General features: G+C 45.9%; 1 protein-coding gene across 2 annotated transcripts in view; it reads right to left on the reverse strand.

Annotated features, from left to right (window-relative positions):
- Nucleotides 1-17,286, reverse strand: part of BAIAP2L1 (BAR/IMD domain containing adaptor protein 2 like 1) — a 102,710-nt gene that overhangs the window by 4,575 nt on the left and 80,849 nt on the right. For both annotated transcript variants that reach the window (XM_044746894.2, XM_044746895.2), the window contains 4 exons: nt 15,854-16,004; nt 13,329-13,536; nt 12,588-12,665; nt 10,953-11,133 (listed from right to left, as the gene is read on the reverse strand). In XM_044746894.2, the coding sequence (XP_044602829.1) occupies nt 10,953-11,133; nt 12,588-12,665; nt 13,329-13,536; nt 15,854-16,004 (618 nt within the window). The remainder of the gene's footprint in view (nt 1-10,952; nt 11,134-12,587; nt 12,666-13,328; nt 13,537-15,853; nt 16,005-17,286) is intronic.

A 17,286-nucleotide genomic window follows, 5' to 3' on the forward strand; every position in this document is an offset into this window, starting at 1 on the left:
AGAACACACAGGAGGACACGCTGCACGGGTCTGTCTGTGGGAGGGCCAGACCAGACCAGTGCGGGAAGTTGGCGCAGTCTAGACTGAGAAGGGACAGTGAGGAGAGGGCCTGCTGAGGGGCTGGTAACGTCCTAGCTCCTGGTCTGGTGCTGGTTATACATAGTCATTTTGTACAAAGTCATCATGTACTTTTCGATACATGGTATTCTTCAATGTTTACTTACAGGACATTTTCAGAAAGCTTTCCCCTTTCTGAAACCTTTAACACATCTCCCACTGAGCCCACTGAGTCGTGTTTCAGTCACAACTGACCACAGTCCCCAAACCCGCCCCCTTCCCATGTTCCCTTTCCACTCAGTGAAGGGCCTCTCCAGGCCAGAGCGGCACTGCCTTTGTTTAGCCAGTGAGCCAAGCTGCACAGTCCGTGTCTTTGGAACCTCCCCACCTCACTTGAGGGCACAGCCCCATCCCTCTTACTGGTGGCCGCCTGTGAAAGCTGCAACCTGCGCTTGTCCCTCTGCTGTCTCCCTCTGGCCGTGCCGTTGGGTTTGGGGTCCCCTTGTCTGCATTCCCTGATCCCCTCTCTCCCTCCTCCACCATCTGGCAAATGCTGCCTTGTCCTGCAGGAGCACCAAGGTCCTGGAGGCCTCGGTCCTGTGTTGCCAGGCCTGACCTGTCTCGGTAGGGTTCCCGCAGGCCCAGAACCTCCTTCTCGTCTCTCCCCTCAGTACACACACAGTGAAGGGCACACAGCGTGTACTCAGAACACATCTGTGGAGCTAAGCTGCCCAAAGTCCCACAGCCAACTGGTGGAAAAATGCATCCTCACACACGTCATGGGCCTTGCTCTGCATCAGCGGCACAGTTCCATTTTAATGCTCTTCCTCAGACTTTACAAAGCATGACTCTGAGGCACTGGTCCCTCTGGCTAGGCCAGCACTCGTGGCCTGCAGGCACAGCTTGTTACGTGTTCTGTGCCCCCCTTGACAGTCAGCATGGTGCTGGTCCAGAGTGCACTCAACAAGACAGGAGACCATCAAGGCAGAAAATCAGGTGCCAGTAGGGGCCAGGCATGTCATTAGAAGAGAACAGGCTCCACGAGACAGTAAGGGCAGTGAAGGCTTTGGGACTGGACAGCAAGATAGCCCACAACCAGCTGAGTGTGGCCAAGCAAGAACAGGTCGAGTGGGGCACATCTTGTGACCACCCCACCCTACCCCACCCCACTGGAAACCCGAAAACCCAAGTCCACTGGAGCGTGGGCATTTGCTGACTACCATCAGGTGGCTGCTGCACCTCCCCCTTCCCTGCTATACTGGATTTTGGCTTGGGTCTCCACCACATGCCCACGTGCCTTGAAGGGCACTACTTGGTCCCAGCTTACGGGTGGTCCTGGTCAGGTCAGACCACCCAGCACAGCCCGTTTCCCTGGCTGTAGGCAGACACTCAGAGATGGGCAAGGGGCCTCTGTGGCCAGTCAGGGTAAGGCAGGGTGCTGCTGAGAATGTGGACCGGGCAGCCCTCTGCTGTCCGCTTGCCACCTTGTGCAGTGGAGCCCACACCACACAAGACAGGGCTGGTGAGGAGAGAAGGGCTGGGCGTGTCCTTGGCGCCTGCCTCTCTGGACTGCTACTTCCACGAAACAGAATTTCCCTTCATCTTGGAGGCCAGCTGGAGGTCAGCTCTCTGTTACCTGCAGTAGCAGCTGCCCTAAACTGAAGTTTTAAATGTTAACATCTAATGCCAGTCCTCGGCTATGGGCCAGACTTGTCTCCCAATTCACAACCTCCGATCTAGTCCAACCCTTTTATTCCTAAAACAGGGACACCAAAGCCCAGGCAGGGAAAAGCCAACTGTGGGTCACAGGACTCTACTGAAACCAAGGTGCCCACTTTGTGGAGTGGAGAGCAGATGAAAACGAAGCCGCTCACGGGGCCTGCAAAAAGGTGGCACTTCTGGCTCTTACAGGTCAGCAGACACGCGCTTTGAAAGGAAAGTGTGTGTGTCAGAGGGCTTAGTTTTTCAATAGCTTTTAAAAGCCCAGTTATCTGATTATTTAAAAACTCTGCTGCAACTACAGTAGAGAACAACATGACCATCCGGCAGGCCCTCCAGCTTCAGTCCCAACGACCACTCTCCTGAGCTGAGGAAGACTGCATCTCAGATCTTTCGAGATGCCACATCACAGGGCAGCCATGGGAACTGTCTAGGTTAGTGGGTTTAGGAACATTCTACCCTATGGTGGGTGGCCCCCAGGCTTCGGTATTACACTTAAGCCCAAGGATCCGGTAAAACGCTACATGTAACTGATGGTTTTTTGTATGTAAAAACTAAGTATAAAAGTGTTATGCTTTGCCAGCTGCCATGGCTCTCAGCGTCTGGCTGAGAGAGAACATACTTTCCCCCAACATCATTAGCTGATTTAAACATTTTAGTTTAGGAAAGGTAAATTATCGTCAGTCCAGTTGGGCATAAGAACTTTTGAGATACACAATTCCAGGACTGTGTCCCTGCCCTTGAGGGCTCCTGCACATGGCATGTGCTTCTTGACCATCGTGCTCTGGATTAAGTTTTTAAGTGGAACATTGTTCTATCTGTGAAATCTATACCTGACTACCCAATATGGTGGCCACTAGCCATATATGACTATTTAGATTAAAATTAAAAATTCGATTCCTTAGCTATACTATCCACTTTCCAAGTGCTCGGCTGCCCCCTCTGCCCAGTGGCTGCTGTGCTGGGCAGCAGTTCTGGAACATTTCTGTCTGATTTGGAAACTCTGGTTTCATTTATGGAAGCACTTCTTGTCTTTCCCCCACCCACGCCCTGACACACAGATTAGATCCTGTGCCTCCTGCTGCTATTGCAAGAGGCTACGGCGACTGGGCATCCTTTAACAACAGGCCTTTTCACCGGCGCGTGAGGCGGTTTCCTTGGAGCAGAGCTGGTTCTCCTGCCCGCCCTGTGCAGCCTGCCTGCTTCCTGGCTGTGGTCTGGGCACTCTGGGCTTGACTTGGTAGTGACGAGACGTAGCAGCTTGTCTGATAGAACAGTGTCAGCAGAGGAGCATACGAGCTGTATATTGGTGACAGAGCTGTGTTTTTTTTCTTTTGCATTTTCTGTTATTTCAAGTAGTATCTTGAAATACTACTTCAAAGATGTTAGTCATAGAAGTGGAATATAAATCCATCATTATCCTCACTGTGCATCTGGAAGCACCCTGTGCTTACTTCTGGGCTACTACCCTCCTCACTCCAGGTCAGATGCACTTTGTTGTTTTAGATGAGGAAAAGCGAACGTCCTGGAGAGGGTGGCCGGGGTGGGGCCCCTGCGACCATGGCCGGCAGCTCCCCATGCAGGGAGGCTCTCAAACCTTGCGGCTTCTGCTGATTTGTTAAAAAGCCAATTCATCTTTGCTTGTGATCTTTATTAAGTGGCATTTTCCAGTGTCGTCCAGGTCAGAAAAACAGTACAGCACCCAGCACACAGACGACAATGGTACTGTCTGGTCAGTAGAGTGTTCTGGTGGAGCAACACCAACAGGCTGCTAGTTGAGATTTTAGAATTGTTTCTCTCAGTCTGCGGTGGGACTTAGAAAGCTGCTGTCATCTTTTCTGTTTCCCCTGTTCTCCATCTCACAAGGCCCCACAATCCCTCTGCCTCCTGGGATACTGGAAAACTGGGCCGATATCCAGGAGGCACCGTGAGGATGAGAAGGGCTGGGCGGCACCGTCCACATCACAGGCAGCAGCGTCGGAGGCTTGTCTGGCGCTCCCGAGTGCTTTCAACGTGATGGGAGAAAATGCTGTGCTGCCACTGTGTGTGGGCAAAACGCCTGTCTATGTAGTTAAATATATTTACCTCTGTCTATCTCAAAAGAAGCAGTGAAATGTTAACAGTAATTGTCTTGGAAGTGAAATTATAGATAATTAAAACTTTTCTTTTTAATACTTATTCCTCGTTTTCCAAATTTTCTACCAAAACAAAAATTCTCTGGGTCATTTTTATAAGCAGAAAAAGAGTGACTTTTAAAAGTTTTTTAAATAAGCCATAATGATTAGATGTTTAAGTTTTTACAAAGGGACCCTGACCAAACTTGGGCTTTGCTATTTAACGAAAACCTGTAGCTGTGACGGCAAGGTAGATTAAAAGGAAACCTCATTTCAGCATATGTTTAATGTACCTAGCAAATGGCAACATCTGAGGTGAAAAAAAAAATACTAAAACATACATTTGTTTGCTTAAAGTAGCATGGGACTAATATATCTGTCTCAAGAGTGGGATAACTGTATCAATTTATTTGTAGAATTTTAGACAAAATTTTCACCATAAACCCATTTCTTTTTATGTTTAACATAGTAGTCAAATCATAAAATATTTTGGGCTGGCCCCGTGGCCGAGTGGTTAAGTTCGCGCACTCTGCTGCAGGCGGCTCAGTGTTTCGTTGGTTCGAATCCTGGGCGCGGACATGGCACTGCTCATCAAACCACGCTGAGGCAGCGTCCCACATACCACAACTAGAAGGACCCACAACAAAGAATATACAACTATGTACCGGGGGGCTTTGGGGAGAAAAAGGAAAAAATAAAATCTTAAAAAAAAGAAAAAAAATCATAAAATATTTTATAAATACCCCCATGAAAGACAACTTTTATCTGTTTATCAAAAGTGGGAAAAGGGGTCTCTTAAATTGTAGGTACTTTAAAAAACCATAAGTAACTTCATCTTTAATGAATACAATCATACTTATAGGATCCGGATTATTTTTAATTATTCAGAACCTCTAAAACAATTGTATTTTTTCCCTAGTAGTTAAATGTGTAACTTAATTTAAAAAAGAATGTTTTTCCTCTTTAATGCTAGCATTTTAAAGACCTGGAGCTCAAAATTACATAAATTATCAGAAAAACAAAACAGCTCCAAAATATGTCAACATGAGTAAACCAGACGTGCTCCCACAGGTAAGACAGAACAGTGGTTTATCCCATGCAGGCTGCACAGTCAGTCACTAGCTCTGTCACTTCTTACTTCTTTTACCTCTTGTCACCCCTTCCCATCTCTACTACACTGGACTCCTGCCGTCCTCTCGCCCTGGACGACCGCACAGCCTCCCGCCCCGTCTGTGGGCTCCAGCGCGCCCTCAGAGCTGCCTGCAGGTACTGCCCAGGAGGATGGAAGGAGGCCAGCGTGCATTCCTGACGCCCTGGCTAGGTGTGCTTCACTCCTGGCCTGTCCGTCCCACCGTTTCTCCGGCTGCTGCCCCAGACCACACCCAGCCATTGCAGTTCCCAGAACACACATCTAGAAGGCCTTGTGTTTTGTCAGAGCTCTTCCTTCAGAACTTGGCTCAATGCTTGCCTCCAAGAGGCCACCTCCGATGCTTCCCAGGAGCCTGAGCCCTTCCCTCCTCCTCTGTCACCCCTTCACCCTGTGCACCTTTTTACACAGCCCCAATAAACACATCGTCCACTGGACTCAACTCCTAGGTTGGTCTTCCTCTTTGTGTCCCCAAGGCCTACCACAGGACCATAGTAAGCTCATCCATAAATGCTCAATGGATGAATTTCAATGTGCAGGTCTCATCGTGATCCACAGATCCTGTCCATGCAGCCTGCCCTCACATGCCACTTGACTGTGTTTAAAAAAGAAGTTTGGTTGGTCACAGTAGTCTGATGCCATAGAAATATTAGTTGCCAAAGTTACAAATGTGACCTCACTGTGGGTATCAACTCTATACCTATTTGAAGTGCTTAAACATGTCTTTGTATGGAAACTTTCAGTTATCATTAAGAAAAGAGTTTATCACCATTCATTATTTTATCATTGCAAAATCAATGACAACTGAAATTATCATTGGAACTTATACGAGGGCATTTCATTAGATATTTGGGGTTTTAAATGTTATATGAGAACAAAAATTAAAGGCTGTTAAAATGAAAGACTAAAGAAAGCCTTCTAGCCTGCAAGGCAGAAATAGGGGGCCTGATCAGAGTACGGTCATCCCTCAGTATCCACAGGGGATTGGTTTCAGGACCCCCGCAGATCCCAAAATCCAGGGATCCTCAAGCCCCTTAGTTGGCCCTCTGTATCTGTGGGTTCCGCATCCTTGGATTGAACCGCCGAGGTTCTGTCAACACAGAACACGACCCGAGGATGCGGAGGTCTGACTGTATCGGGGTGATGCTGGCCTCAGCAGCAGTTAGCAAGTGTTCCCTCCTCTCCGATTTTTTGCAAAAGTGTGAGAATGATTGGCATTAGTTCTTCTTTAACTGTTTGGTAGAATTCACCAGCGAAGCCATCAGGTCGAGGGCTTTGTTGGGAGACTTTAGATTACTGATTCGGTGGAGATGGTATGTGGTGGGGAGAGGCGTCTTCCAGTCTGGAGCTCTGCCTGGAGGCAGCCCTGGGCAGGTCTGGGAGCATGCAGGGCGTGAGCCAAGAGTGTGAGCTGCAGACTCCTGCACCCGGGGTCAAGGGGGGAAGGGCAGCGGCTCCACGTGGGTTTGCCATGGAGGAGGTGGCCACGGAGCACCAGGTCACCCTCCTGCAGCAGCCCTACTCCGGCCCGTAAGAGAAGGTTCTGTGCTTAAAGCTCCGCTGCTCATGGAAGTGGGAATGAAGGAAAAGGTGGGGCACTGTTCACAACCTTTAGTTTCCTGGACAGTCTCAGCACTTTTCAAGGCAGCTCCTTACCAGGGACTGTCTCTTATCATCCAGCCAACAAAGAGGTTTAAAAGTACAGTTAGACCTCATTGAAACTGCCAAATGCTAAATAATGAATATCACTATTGACAATATTGATATTTAAAAACAGGATTTTCCAATTTATCCAATTCAGTATAGTAAGAATAGCATCAGTGCTTTCTTCATCCAGCTTTATCTGCATGGTAAAAATACGGAAATTCAAAACGTTATTTTCTAAAATTGGTGACTGTGTTAGATAAAAATGTCAGTGTTTTCATTCATAATTCCAGTGCTAACTATGATCTTTGGGCAAGATTCTTTTACCTTTGAAGGCATTATACAACCTTAATACAGTAATGGAGCTAGGCAGTCATTATCGATGGCTGCTTAATACCACAAAGAGAGAGACAGTCAGACGTGTGCCTCCTGATGGACTAGCCATGGCCACTGATGAAATGCTCTAGCAGCAACACGACAGGCAAACAGATAAAACAGTGATACAGACTGATCAACGCTGGAAATACAGGAGAAAGGGGAATGTGGAAAAGGACACCACGTGGATGTAATCAGCAAAATCCAGACTGAGGACACCAGGACCAGTAACCTGCTGCTTCTCCAGATAAATTACAAGGAAAAAGAGACGGGGGGACCTGTAGATACAAAAGTCTCGTCATGAGACTTAGTGACCGATTATAATATATGGAGCTGACCCGGATCCAGATCCAAACAACTGTAGTGTCAAGAAATTTTTAATGAAACAATCAGAAACTTGAAGTGACTAGTTAATGATATTCAGGAGTTATTGTCAGTTTTGAAATATATAATAATTGAGATTGTGGTCACATAAGAAAAAAAAGGACCTTTAAGGTATTTCCAGATGAAATGATATGAAGTCTGGCATTAGCTTCAAATTGATCTGAGAGTGGTTGGGCGAGAGATGAAACAAGATTGGTAAATGAACTGATAATTTGATAATTGTTAAAGCTGGCGGTGGGGGGACCAGGTCATTAAATTAGTCTTTCTACTTTTATGTATGTTTGAGGTTTTCTATAAGAAAAAGTTGAAAATCAAACAAAAACAGGAGCAGGCACTATAACCGACAGGTCACAAGTAAACAATGTACCTTGTAGCCTTAGATCCTAAGTTTTATGACGTGCAGTTGTAAAATTTTTTTTTCAGCAAAATGATTTTTTATGCTTTTAGAAATGCCTTAAGATCACATCCAAATAGTTTGAATGTTGTTTTAAAATGTGCTAGGACCTTTAAAAAAATAGCATTTGAGGGGCCGGCCCGGTGGCGCAGTGGTTAAGTGTGCACGTTCTGCTTCAGCGGCCCGGGGTTCGCTGGTTCAGATCCCTGGTGCAGACATGGCACCGCTTGGCAAGCCATGCTGTGGTAGGCGTCCCACATATAAACTAGAGGAAGATGAGCACGGATGTTAGCTGAGGGCCAGTATTCCTCAGAAAAAAGAGGAGGATTGGCAGCAGTTAGCTCAGGGCTAATCTTCCTCAAAAAAAAAAAAAAAAAAAAAAAAAAGCATTTGATATCTTTGCCCTTCCAAGCAGTTTCTCCAGTTTTTGACATCTACCCCCATGCCGATGGAATGGAAAAGCTCCATTTTCAATAGCCTTGTGTCATTCTTTTGAAAATAATTTTTGGAGTTAGATATTTGGAGTAATTTGGAATGATAAAGGTGCAAACAGTATATCATGCAGCATGCTTATCTAAGAAGACAAGCCAGACAAAGCCATTTTTGAATGAGATTTCAAAACCTTGCATTTCCTCGTCCAAAACCTGCCTTTGCAGCCTATGGTCAGGCAGGTATGTTCCCATATACCTTAAGGCTCACGCTAAAACACAGGGCACACTTTTAGGAGAGTTCCCATTTCATGAAATCCAGACACTTTGCCCATGCATCATTCACAGCTGAACAAAGGCCACTAGTAGTGGTGACAGTGGGGGCAGAGCTGTGGAGGCACACACTCTGTGAGAAGCAGGGAGACAGCTTCTGCGTGCACTACAGAAGGGACCACACAATAACTGAGAGATAATTAGAAAGCAGAGCGTCAGAGTGGCCCGGGCTTATGGCACCGACTGCACGTGGGCTACCAGTAGTGCCCTGGGATGTTCCTGGGAGGAAGGTGGGAGCGGCGCAGGCTGGGCAGGCTTTGGTGCCGCTTGGCCCTTCTGCAGCCTGGGGCACCAAGCTCAGCCGCACAGCCTCTGGAAGTCCAACCCACTCTCTGACCCTCCCCTCCTAGGCTCCTTCCCATTCTCTGCCCTCTAGCAGCTCTGTGGCCTCGAGGGGACTGCCAGCACCACCTGCTAGCCCCTTCCCCACTCTCCTTCACCCCTTCAGGTCCCGCTTGCCTCCTGGCCCAGCCTGGATTCTAGGGTCTGGGCCACCACCCCCCTGCCCTCACAAACACCCATCGCTCCCTCCTCTCCCGGCACCACCAGCCTGGTAACACCCAACCACTTAGTTACTTCTTGTCTCAACCGGAGCAGCGGCATGTTGCTGGGGAAACCACCATGTTGACTGGTTTCATTTGAAATCATGACCCCAAATCGTAAAACGGGCATTTGGCATTACCCCATATTCCTCCTGCTCTTCTGCAGCATGCTCACTTTCTCATTCTTCAGAACACCTATTTTACAGGTTCTCTTTCTTCAGACTTGCTCACCACCACGCTGCCCACTCCCGTCTGCTGATGATCTTACTTCACCACTGAGACAACAGACACTGTCAAACAGAACTCCCTAGCTGGCCTACCCAGCTGCACCTATGCCCAGGACCTTGGCCTTCTCGCTTGCTACAGTGCATCTGCGCCCCTGCTCCTGGCCGGGGCCGGCTCTTCCACACGTGTGCATCTGCCTTCTCAATCTTCTCCCTTTTCTCCATCCTCTCCTCATCCTCTATTGTAACATAGAGAATATTGTATTACAATCTATATTAGAAAAAAAATAAGAATAAGAACCCCCTCTCGACTCTGTCATCCTGGAATCATCGCCTTTGTTCTCTGTTCCTTGAGTGTGTCAAGCACATGCCCTCCTTAGGGGTTTTAAACTCTCTGCTCCTTCTGTCTAGGCACCTCCTCTCCTTGACCCCTGCACGATGGGCTCCATGCCATTCAGGTTTCAGCTTAGATGTCACTTCCTCAGAGAAGTCCTCTGCTGTAGACACTGTCAGATGCCACCCAGATCTCCATCAGGACTGAGGGACTGATTCCGGGCTGCAGGGAGTGCTGCTGGCAGATGGTCTTTGGTTGTCAGTACTCTTCAGGAATCTCCCTGGCTAAAGATCTCACCCCTGGATGACCCCTTATAAAGCCCTGGCTCCTCTGTCCCAAATCCAGACAGCTCCAAGGGTCCTCTCAACTCTGGAGCTCTTGGTGGGAGTGGTGGAGGCACCACAGTCCAGCTTCTCCCCTGGCCCAGGGCTTCTCCCTTCTTTTCTCTTTCACAGATGTGATCCCAGGGTGCTCCCTAATAAGCACCCTGCACGCTAATCTCAGACTCTCTTTCCCAGTGAACCCAACCTGTGACAGTCAAGTTGTCCACCCCTCTATCACCCCACCTTGTTTTAATTCTCTGCATAGTTTCCACCATCGATGTTTTTGTTTATTCCTTACTGTCTGCTTCCTCTTACTAGAACCTAAGTTCCAGCAGAGCCAGGAACTGGTCTTGTTCATCTTTGTGTCTCTAGAGCCCACACCAGGGCCTGGCACTCAACAGACACAGTTGGTGAAGGAATGAATGGAGTGACTCTCAGAGCCCGCATCCTCTACTCTTTCTTACAGGGTTGTTGAGGAGTAAAGATAATGTACATACAGTGTCGACACAGCCCCCAGTATAAAGTAAACGCTTTCTGAAGACGTAAAGATGAAGTTACCACTTTTCACCTTAAGCCCTCCTTCAGAAAACAGTATGCAAATTGAAGAAAATGCAGGAAAAGGTGATTAAATGACTAAAGGACTGCAGCCATGACTAAAGGCAAAGCGAGACTGAGACCTGATACAGTCTGGCAAACTATGAGATGTACTGTGTGTAAATCCTCCTTTACAGATAAAATAAAACAAAAGGCAGACTGAAGTGAAGCAGCTGAAGGGCTGTCCACAGAGAAGGGAATGTAGAGGAGGAGGTGAAGGAGCTGCCCCGCCCGAGGGACGCCAGCTTCCTACTGCGCCAGGAGGAACGACCCATTCCTCCTGGTAGCATCGCCAGTCAGGATCTGGTTACACAGGACACCACGCTGCAGCTCTACTCACAGAAGATGTGGTTTCTGCTTTGGACACCGGTGCTTTAAAGGTGGAAGTATTTTTAGGAACATCTCCTTTCTTATCTGCAGCCGCTCCCCTGGATAAACATTCCAAGTAATCAGGTGGGGGGATGACAACACTGCTTTTCTCCGATAAGTCCACCGTGCTGATACTTCTTACAGGGGCTGGGCTAACAACCAAAGACCAGAGAATACAAGTTAGACAAGATCCTGCCACCTGGATCCCAAACATCCTAAATATCCTACGGCCAGAAGTACAGTAGATTAATAATCAAAAAGGATGAGGAAGGAGAAGATTAGAACACATACACACTTTATATATAAAACACTGTAATGTTTTTACTGGTTTATAACCGTACACTCAAAAGAAATTCCTTAAAAGACACGATAAAAGAATAGGAGGAAAACTGGCTGAATTAGGGGCTGGCTCTTGATTAATTAAAGATTAATAAGAAAATGAAGACTACAGTAAAAGCCTTAGCAAAAGCATTGAGCACTTCAGATTAAAAAAAAAAAAACACTTCAGAATTTTAACATCCTAAAAATGATAGTTTTATTCTTGGCCCAGTGGCAGTTTAGCTATTCCGCTAGGGATGAAGATACACAGACGACACTGAGCAAGTATGATGGAAGGAGTTGGGGGCATCAAGTGTGGTGTTCAAAGGTCTGCCGGGACAGCTGGATGGGTTAGGAGGGGTTCTTTGAGACGGGAAACACTGAGGATGAGGTGGCTCAGGGTAAAGATCATGAGTTCAGCTTGGGTATGTCATTTCTGAGGACCATGGGACAGCCAACTAGAACTGCCTAACACACACAGAAATATTTATGTCTAGGCTGGGAAAGATCTTCCTCAGTTCTAGTCTTGGCTCCACTACTTCTAGTTGTATGTCCAAGTTATTAAACTTTTCTGTGCCTCAGTTCCCTCAGTTTTCAAGTGGGGATCGACCTTGTAAGGCTGTTGTGAGAATTAACTGAGCTAATCAATGTAAGGCACTTTGGACAGTTTCTGTGTGATTATTACTGTTATTATCATCTGGATGGGAATACACATCTGGGGGTTGTCAGCATGGAGGTGCTAACCGAAGCCCATCGGTGTGATTCAAGCCATAGGAGTAGACAAGATGGCCCAGGAAGCACAGAAAATGAAAAAGGACTGAGGACGGATCCTGGGGAGCAGCTATGCTTAAGCAGTGGGCAGAAGAGAGGCCTGAAAGGCTGAAAGGGATGGCTGGTGAGGCGGAAGGAAAATAAACAGAGTGCAAGGTCAAGAAACCAAGGCAGGAGAACATTTCAGACAATGTACCTGCTAGTGTTACAGGCTGCTACGTAAGATCAAGAGGGACAAGGTGGGCTTGGATTTAGCAACCAGTGGGTGGGGGGATGGGGAGGGGTTCCAGAGGGCTGACGGACCAGGGCGAAGAGCAGGGTCTGGGGGCGTCTCCTCACAGCAGGCAGGCAGTAAAGCCCGTGGACAACAGAAATCACAACAGAAACAAGCATGGAGTAGCAATTTCCCTTTCTTACTCTTCCACACATAGCCCGATATAATTCTGATACACCTCAAAACACCGGGTCGAAGGCAAGTTTCCATCACTGGGAAATCCGAGCCACAGTCAAGCCCTACCTTGGCGTGGGCACGCTCACTGTCTCCTTTGCATCTTCTTCCAGCAACTTTGTGTATGATGACGGGAACCAACCCCTCCTAAAGATGAAGAATGAGGAAAAAAGACCTGTTTGTGGTACCAGCAGTAGACAAGTGAACAAAAAACTCACTAGGGAATGACTCGACAACTCAGGGGCAGGCTGTCCCTGTCACCACCTTACACAATATATATTTTATTTACAGCATTAGTTTTATTTGGATTCCCCTTTTGTCTTTTTTTCCATATTGGTTTAACTTAATAGCTGAACAGTCTACACGAAAAACTGACTTAACCTACTTATAGTAAGGCTTGTGCACGTATTCATGGTTGAAATGATGATGCTGGCATTTAAACTATTTATGTGGTAAATCTTAACAAAATATATCTGAAATGCAGATTATCCTTGAGAAATCCGAAGTCACATTTTTTTTTAAAAAAAACCCAAGACTATTTACACCTACTTGCAGAGGTGACTTCATATGATCTAATGACCTACTCGTGCATTAAATTATTCTATATATGCACGTACATACAGAAAATAGCCTGGGACAGAATAACTCCAGTTAACTAAACTAGAACTATAATTAAATTACGAACTTAACTTTAGCTAGAATGCTAATATGTCCACAAAGACAACTTGCTCCTAAAAGGAGAGACAGCAGCTCATTTCCGTGCTGGGCCATGACAACTCCTGTGTGCACGGCATCCACTCTGAGACTTACACTTTGCTGTTGTCGTGTTCTCCATAAAGCCAGCCATCCTTCTCCTCAGAGATGAGCAGTGTGATGACATCTCCCTGTGCGAAGCTAAGTAAGGTCTTGTTAGTGCCAGCGGTATGTGGGAAAATGGTTTTTACTTTCTGCTTTTTCATCATGTTCAGTCCAGTTGCAACGGAAACCGATCGCTGTAAACTGGGATCATCTGCAGAATCTGTTAAAAGTGAACACAGCAGTGATGGCTTTTCAAAAAATAATCAGGCAAGTTCAAATGAGCAAGCCCCAGAAAACCACCCATTCCTGTCTTGCCAGCGTACGCATTCTGCTGAAGCTCCACTCATGTTATGTTTCCACCCTTTATCTTTGCCTGGATGGACAGGGACTACAAGGACCAGAGGCAGAACCATGGCCGGAGGTCTCCCAGGGCAGGCTCTGTGGCTGAAGGCTCCTTTCCAGACGGAGGATGAAGCAGCGCATGCAAGCCTCGCCTGCATCTTCCACTCTGATTAATCAGGACGGCTCTCTCAGAGAGGCAAGCTGCTCCACCACCAAATGGTCTGCTGCTCTTCCTTACCCTGCTCTCCCAATGAGTCCCAAAGGCAGTGTGAGGCATTACCTTAAACCCACTGCCCACGACTTGGGCCTCAAAGAACAGGAGAGAACTGGAAAGGTGATGTTCTTGTCACCCTCTTTCAACTGTGAGCATGGTAAGGATGTGGTGGGGATGAGCACGTTTACCGAGCCCTCCCTAAATGCCAGTCCATGCTCTCAGTGCTTCACAGCTTCTGAGGATGGTGCTGTCACCCACAGTGACTTGCCCAGGATCACAGCTGGAACGTGGCCGAGCCAGGAGCCAGATGCAGGCGGCCTGGCTTCACAGCCTGTACTGTGCTATGAGCAGCACTGCGCTGTGCATTTTATGTCTCAATTCAAATGCAGGCTATTTACCACTCCAAAAAAAAAGTGGAATCAAGATTTTTTTTTTCTTTTTATATAGTTTTTCCTCTCAAATTTTGCTCGCTTAGTATTTATTTTAAAACAATGCAAGATCTCTATGCTTTATTCTTGCAAATTCTTTGTTTTGTTTTCTTTTTGCTGAGGAAGATTCACCCTGAGCTAACATCTGTGCCGATCTTTCTCTATTTTGTATGTGGGTTGCCGCCACAGCACGGCCACCAATGAGTGGTGTAGGTGTACACCTGGGAACCAAACCTGGGCTGCTGAAGCAGAGCATGCTGAACTTTACCACTAGGCCACAGGGCTGGCCCCATATTCTTACACATTCTCAATAATTACAATGTGAACTTAGCTGTTTCCTTAACGCTCTCCTCTCTAATTGCCTCAGTAGTATTGAATCCACCAGCAATTTTCCTTTAGCTTTTACCAGCAGGAATCAAAGAACCATCTGAATGATTGGGTTGCACACAGCATTATATATTTTAACTTTATATTATATAAAACTTACAGTCCTTCCTTCAAGGCAGATTACTACAGCCTGTTATCTTCTCAGTTGCCATTCTGAAAAGCTCATCTCTTTCCTACAGCTACAAGTGCTATAGTCTGTGGACTCTCTCTAGCACACAGCTTGACTGCCATGACTTTCATACAGAGGGGGCCTGTGAGACACCCCACACAGAGACATGGGTCAGCTACCACAGTACTTTCAAGAGTCCTGGCTGCCAAAGACTGAGTAGGCAGAGGAGAACCTACCCAAAGCATCGTGAAATGTCTGCACACAATAACTGGTCCCAGTGTTTTGAAACAGAATCAACAGAACTAAGAAATTTAAGCAGTTAGAACTTAAGGCTCCTGAAAGCACAAAGTGCTCTGTTAGAGCTGATGAAAAATACTGACTATACTTCAAACTAAGCCTACTGGTAAGATTAATAACCATAATTTTGCCATGTGAACTTCTACAGTTCGTTTTATTGAAAAAAGAAATTTTATTATAATTGCCAGCAAATATGGAACATAGTGTGAGGCTCTGTATATTATACCCCATTTATTTTTAAATATAACACCTTTCAATAGTATGTTTACTCTATGTAAACATCAATCAGTATATAGAATTAGTGTTAATCAAAGAAACGTGTCACTTACAAAACGTCTTCCAGTCTTAGAATAAACGCAGACCCTTACTTGCTTTGTGGTGTGAGCTCCTCCGAGCCAATGTGATGTGTGCTACCACATTTTTTACTACCTCATGATACATTTATCCAAAATATTTAGTTAAAACATTTTAAAAGGCATTTTAAAAGAAATCAAACTAGGGGCTGGCCCCATGGCCGAGTGGTTAAGTTCGCGCGCTCCGCTGCAGGCGGCCCAGTGTTTCGTTGGTTCGAATCCTGGGCGCGGACATGGCACTGCTCATCAGACCACGCTGAGGCAGCGTCCCACATGCCACAACTAGAAGAACCCACAACGAAGAATATACAACTATGTACCGGGGGAGAAAAAGGAAATAATAAAATCTTTAAAAAAAAAAAAAGAAATGTTTAAAAAAAAAAAAGAAATCAAACTAAATATCTTACCTGTTGAATTATTTATCCTTTGTGAATTCTGCGCAACTGTTGCTGGGTTATTAAACAAATCAATCAAAGGACTGGTATATGCTCTGGCTGAAGGAGCTGGTGGTGGTATCTTTGGTGAATGTTTAGAAAGGGTGTCATACTCTTTCCCAATCTGTGAAAAATTCTTTATTAGTTTAAAGTTCATATAACACAGCAACGGAATTATAGAGATTCCTAGGCTTTTTTACATTAAATTCCCCTTTCTTCCCAAAGTTTCTATTAGTTGTAGGGCAATGCCCCATTCTGAATCATTTCAAGAATACCATATTCTTTTTTTTATTTTTGTCTTTTTTTAAAGCAGTTACTCCCCCTTTTCCCCTACTACCTGGAAACCACTAATCTACTTTATGTCTCTATGGATTTTAGGCTCCCTCTTAAGCGCTACTTGGCTATAGGATTCTACATTTAAAAAATCTTTTCCACAGAATTTTGAATCATTGCTCCATTAATTTCTAATATCTAGTTTTGCTAACAGGAAATCTGGCACCAATGGAATAACTTTTTTTTTTAGTAAGTAACCTATTTTTTCGCACCCTGGAGGTTTTCAGAATTTTCTCTTTATCCCTGACGTTCTGCTGTCTCTTGAGGTTTTGGTCTTTTCCATTCATCCAGGCTCACTCTGGCTGCGCGGACCAGAGTCCGAGCAGTGGAGGGGTGGGAAGGGGCTGGCCTTGGGACGTGCTTTGAAGGTGGAGACAATAGGTACGCCCGTGGACTGACCGTGGCGTGAGAGAGAGAGAGAGAGGAGTTGCTGTTTTGTGTCTGAGCTGTGGGAAGAAGGAAGGTGCCGTTTACTGGATGGGGAAGACTATGGAGAAGCATCTTTAGAGTGAAAAAATCAGTCACTTGGTTTTGGACAAGTTAAATTTGAGATCCTCATTAAACATCGTGGTGATGATGTTGAGTAGGCAGCTGGATATATCTCCCATGTCTCAAACTTTCTAACGTTATGTTTATCCTCTTTCTGATTAAAAAAAAATCCTGTGTTTGCTCTGTGTTTTGGAGAGTTCTTTGGCTCAATTTTTCAAGCAGTTCCATTCTGCTAATGAACCCATCTATTGTTGTTGTGTTTGTTGTTTCTTTTGAGGGGGGAGGAGGAAATGAAAAACAAAAACTTTTATTTTAGAAAAATATCAGCAGGTACAAAAGTAGAGAGAATAGCACAATAAATCTCCATGTCCCCACCACCTAGCTTCAACAATGATCAGTTCATGGCCAATCTTGTTTCATGTGTGCCCCATCCATCTTCCCCCATGCCTGGATTATTCTAAAGCAAATCTCAGACATACCATTTTAACTAAAAATAAGAATCCAATTTTAAATTTCCAAGATCTCTAGTTGATTCTTCTTTGTGGATGTAATATCCTTTCATCTCCTTCTAAAGATTTCTTCTC

The sequence above is a fragment of the Equus asinus genome, chromosome 14, assembly GCF_041296235.1.
Source record: "Equus asinus isolate D_3611 breed Donkey chromosome 14, EquAss-T2T_v2, whole genome shotgun sequence".
Lineage (NCBI taxonomy): Eukaryota > Metazoa > Chordata > Mammalia > Perissodactyla > Equidae > Equus > Equus asinus.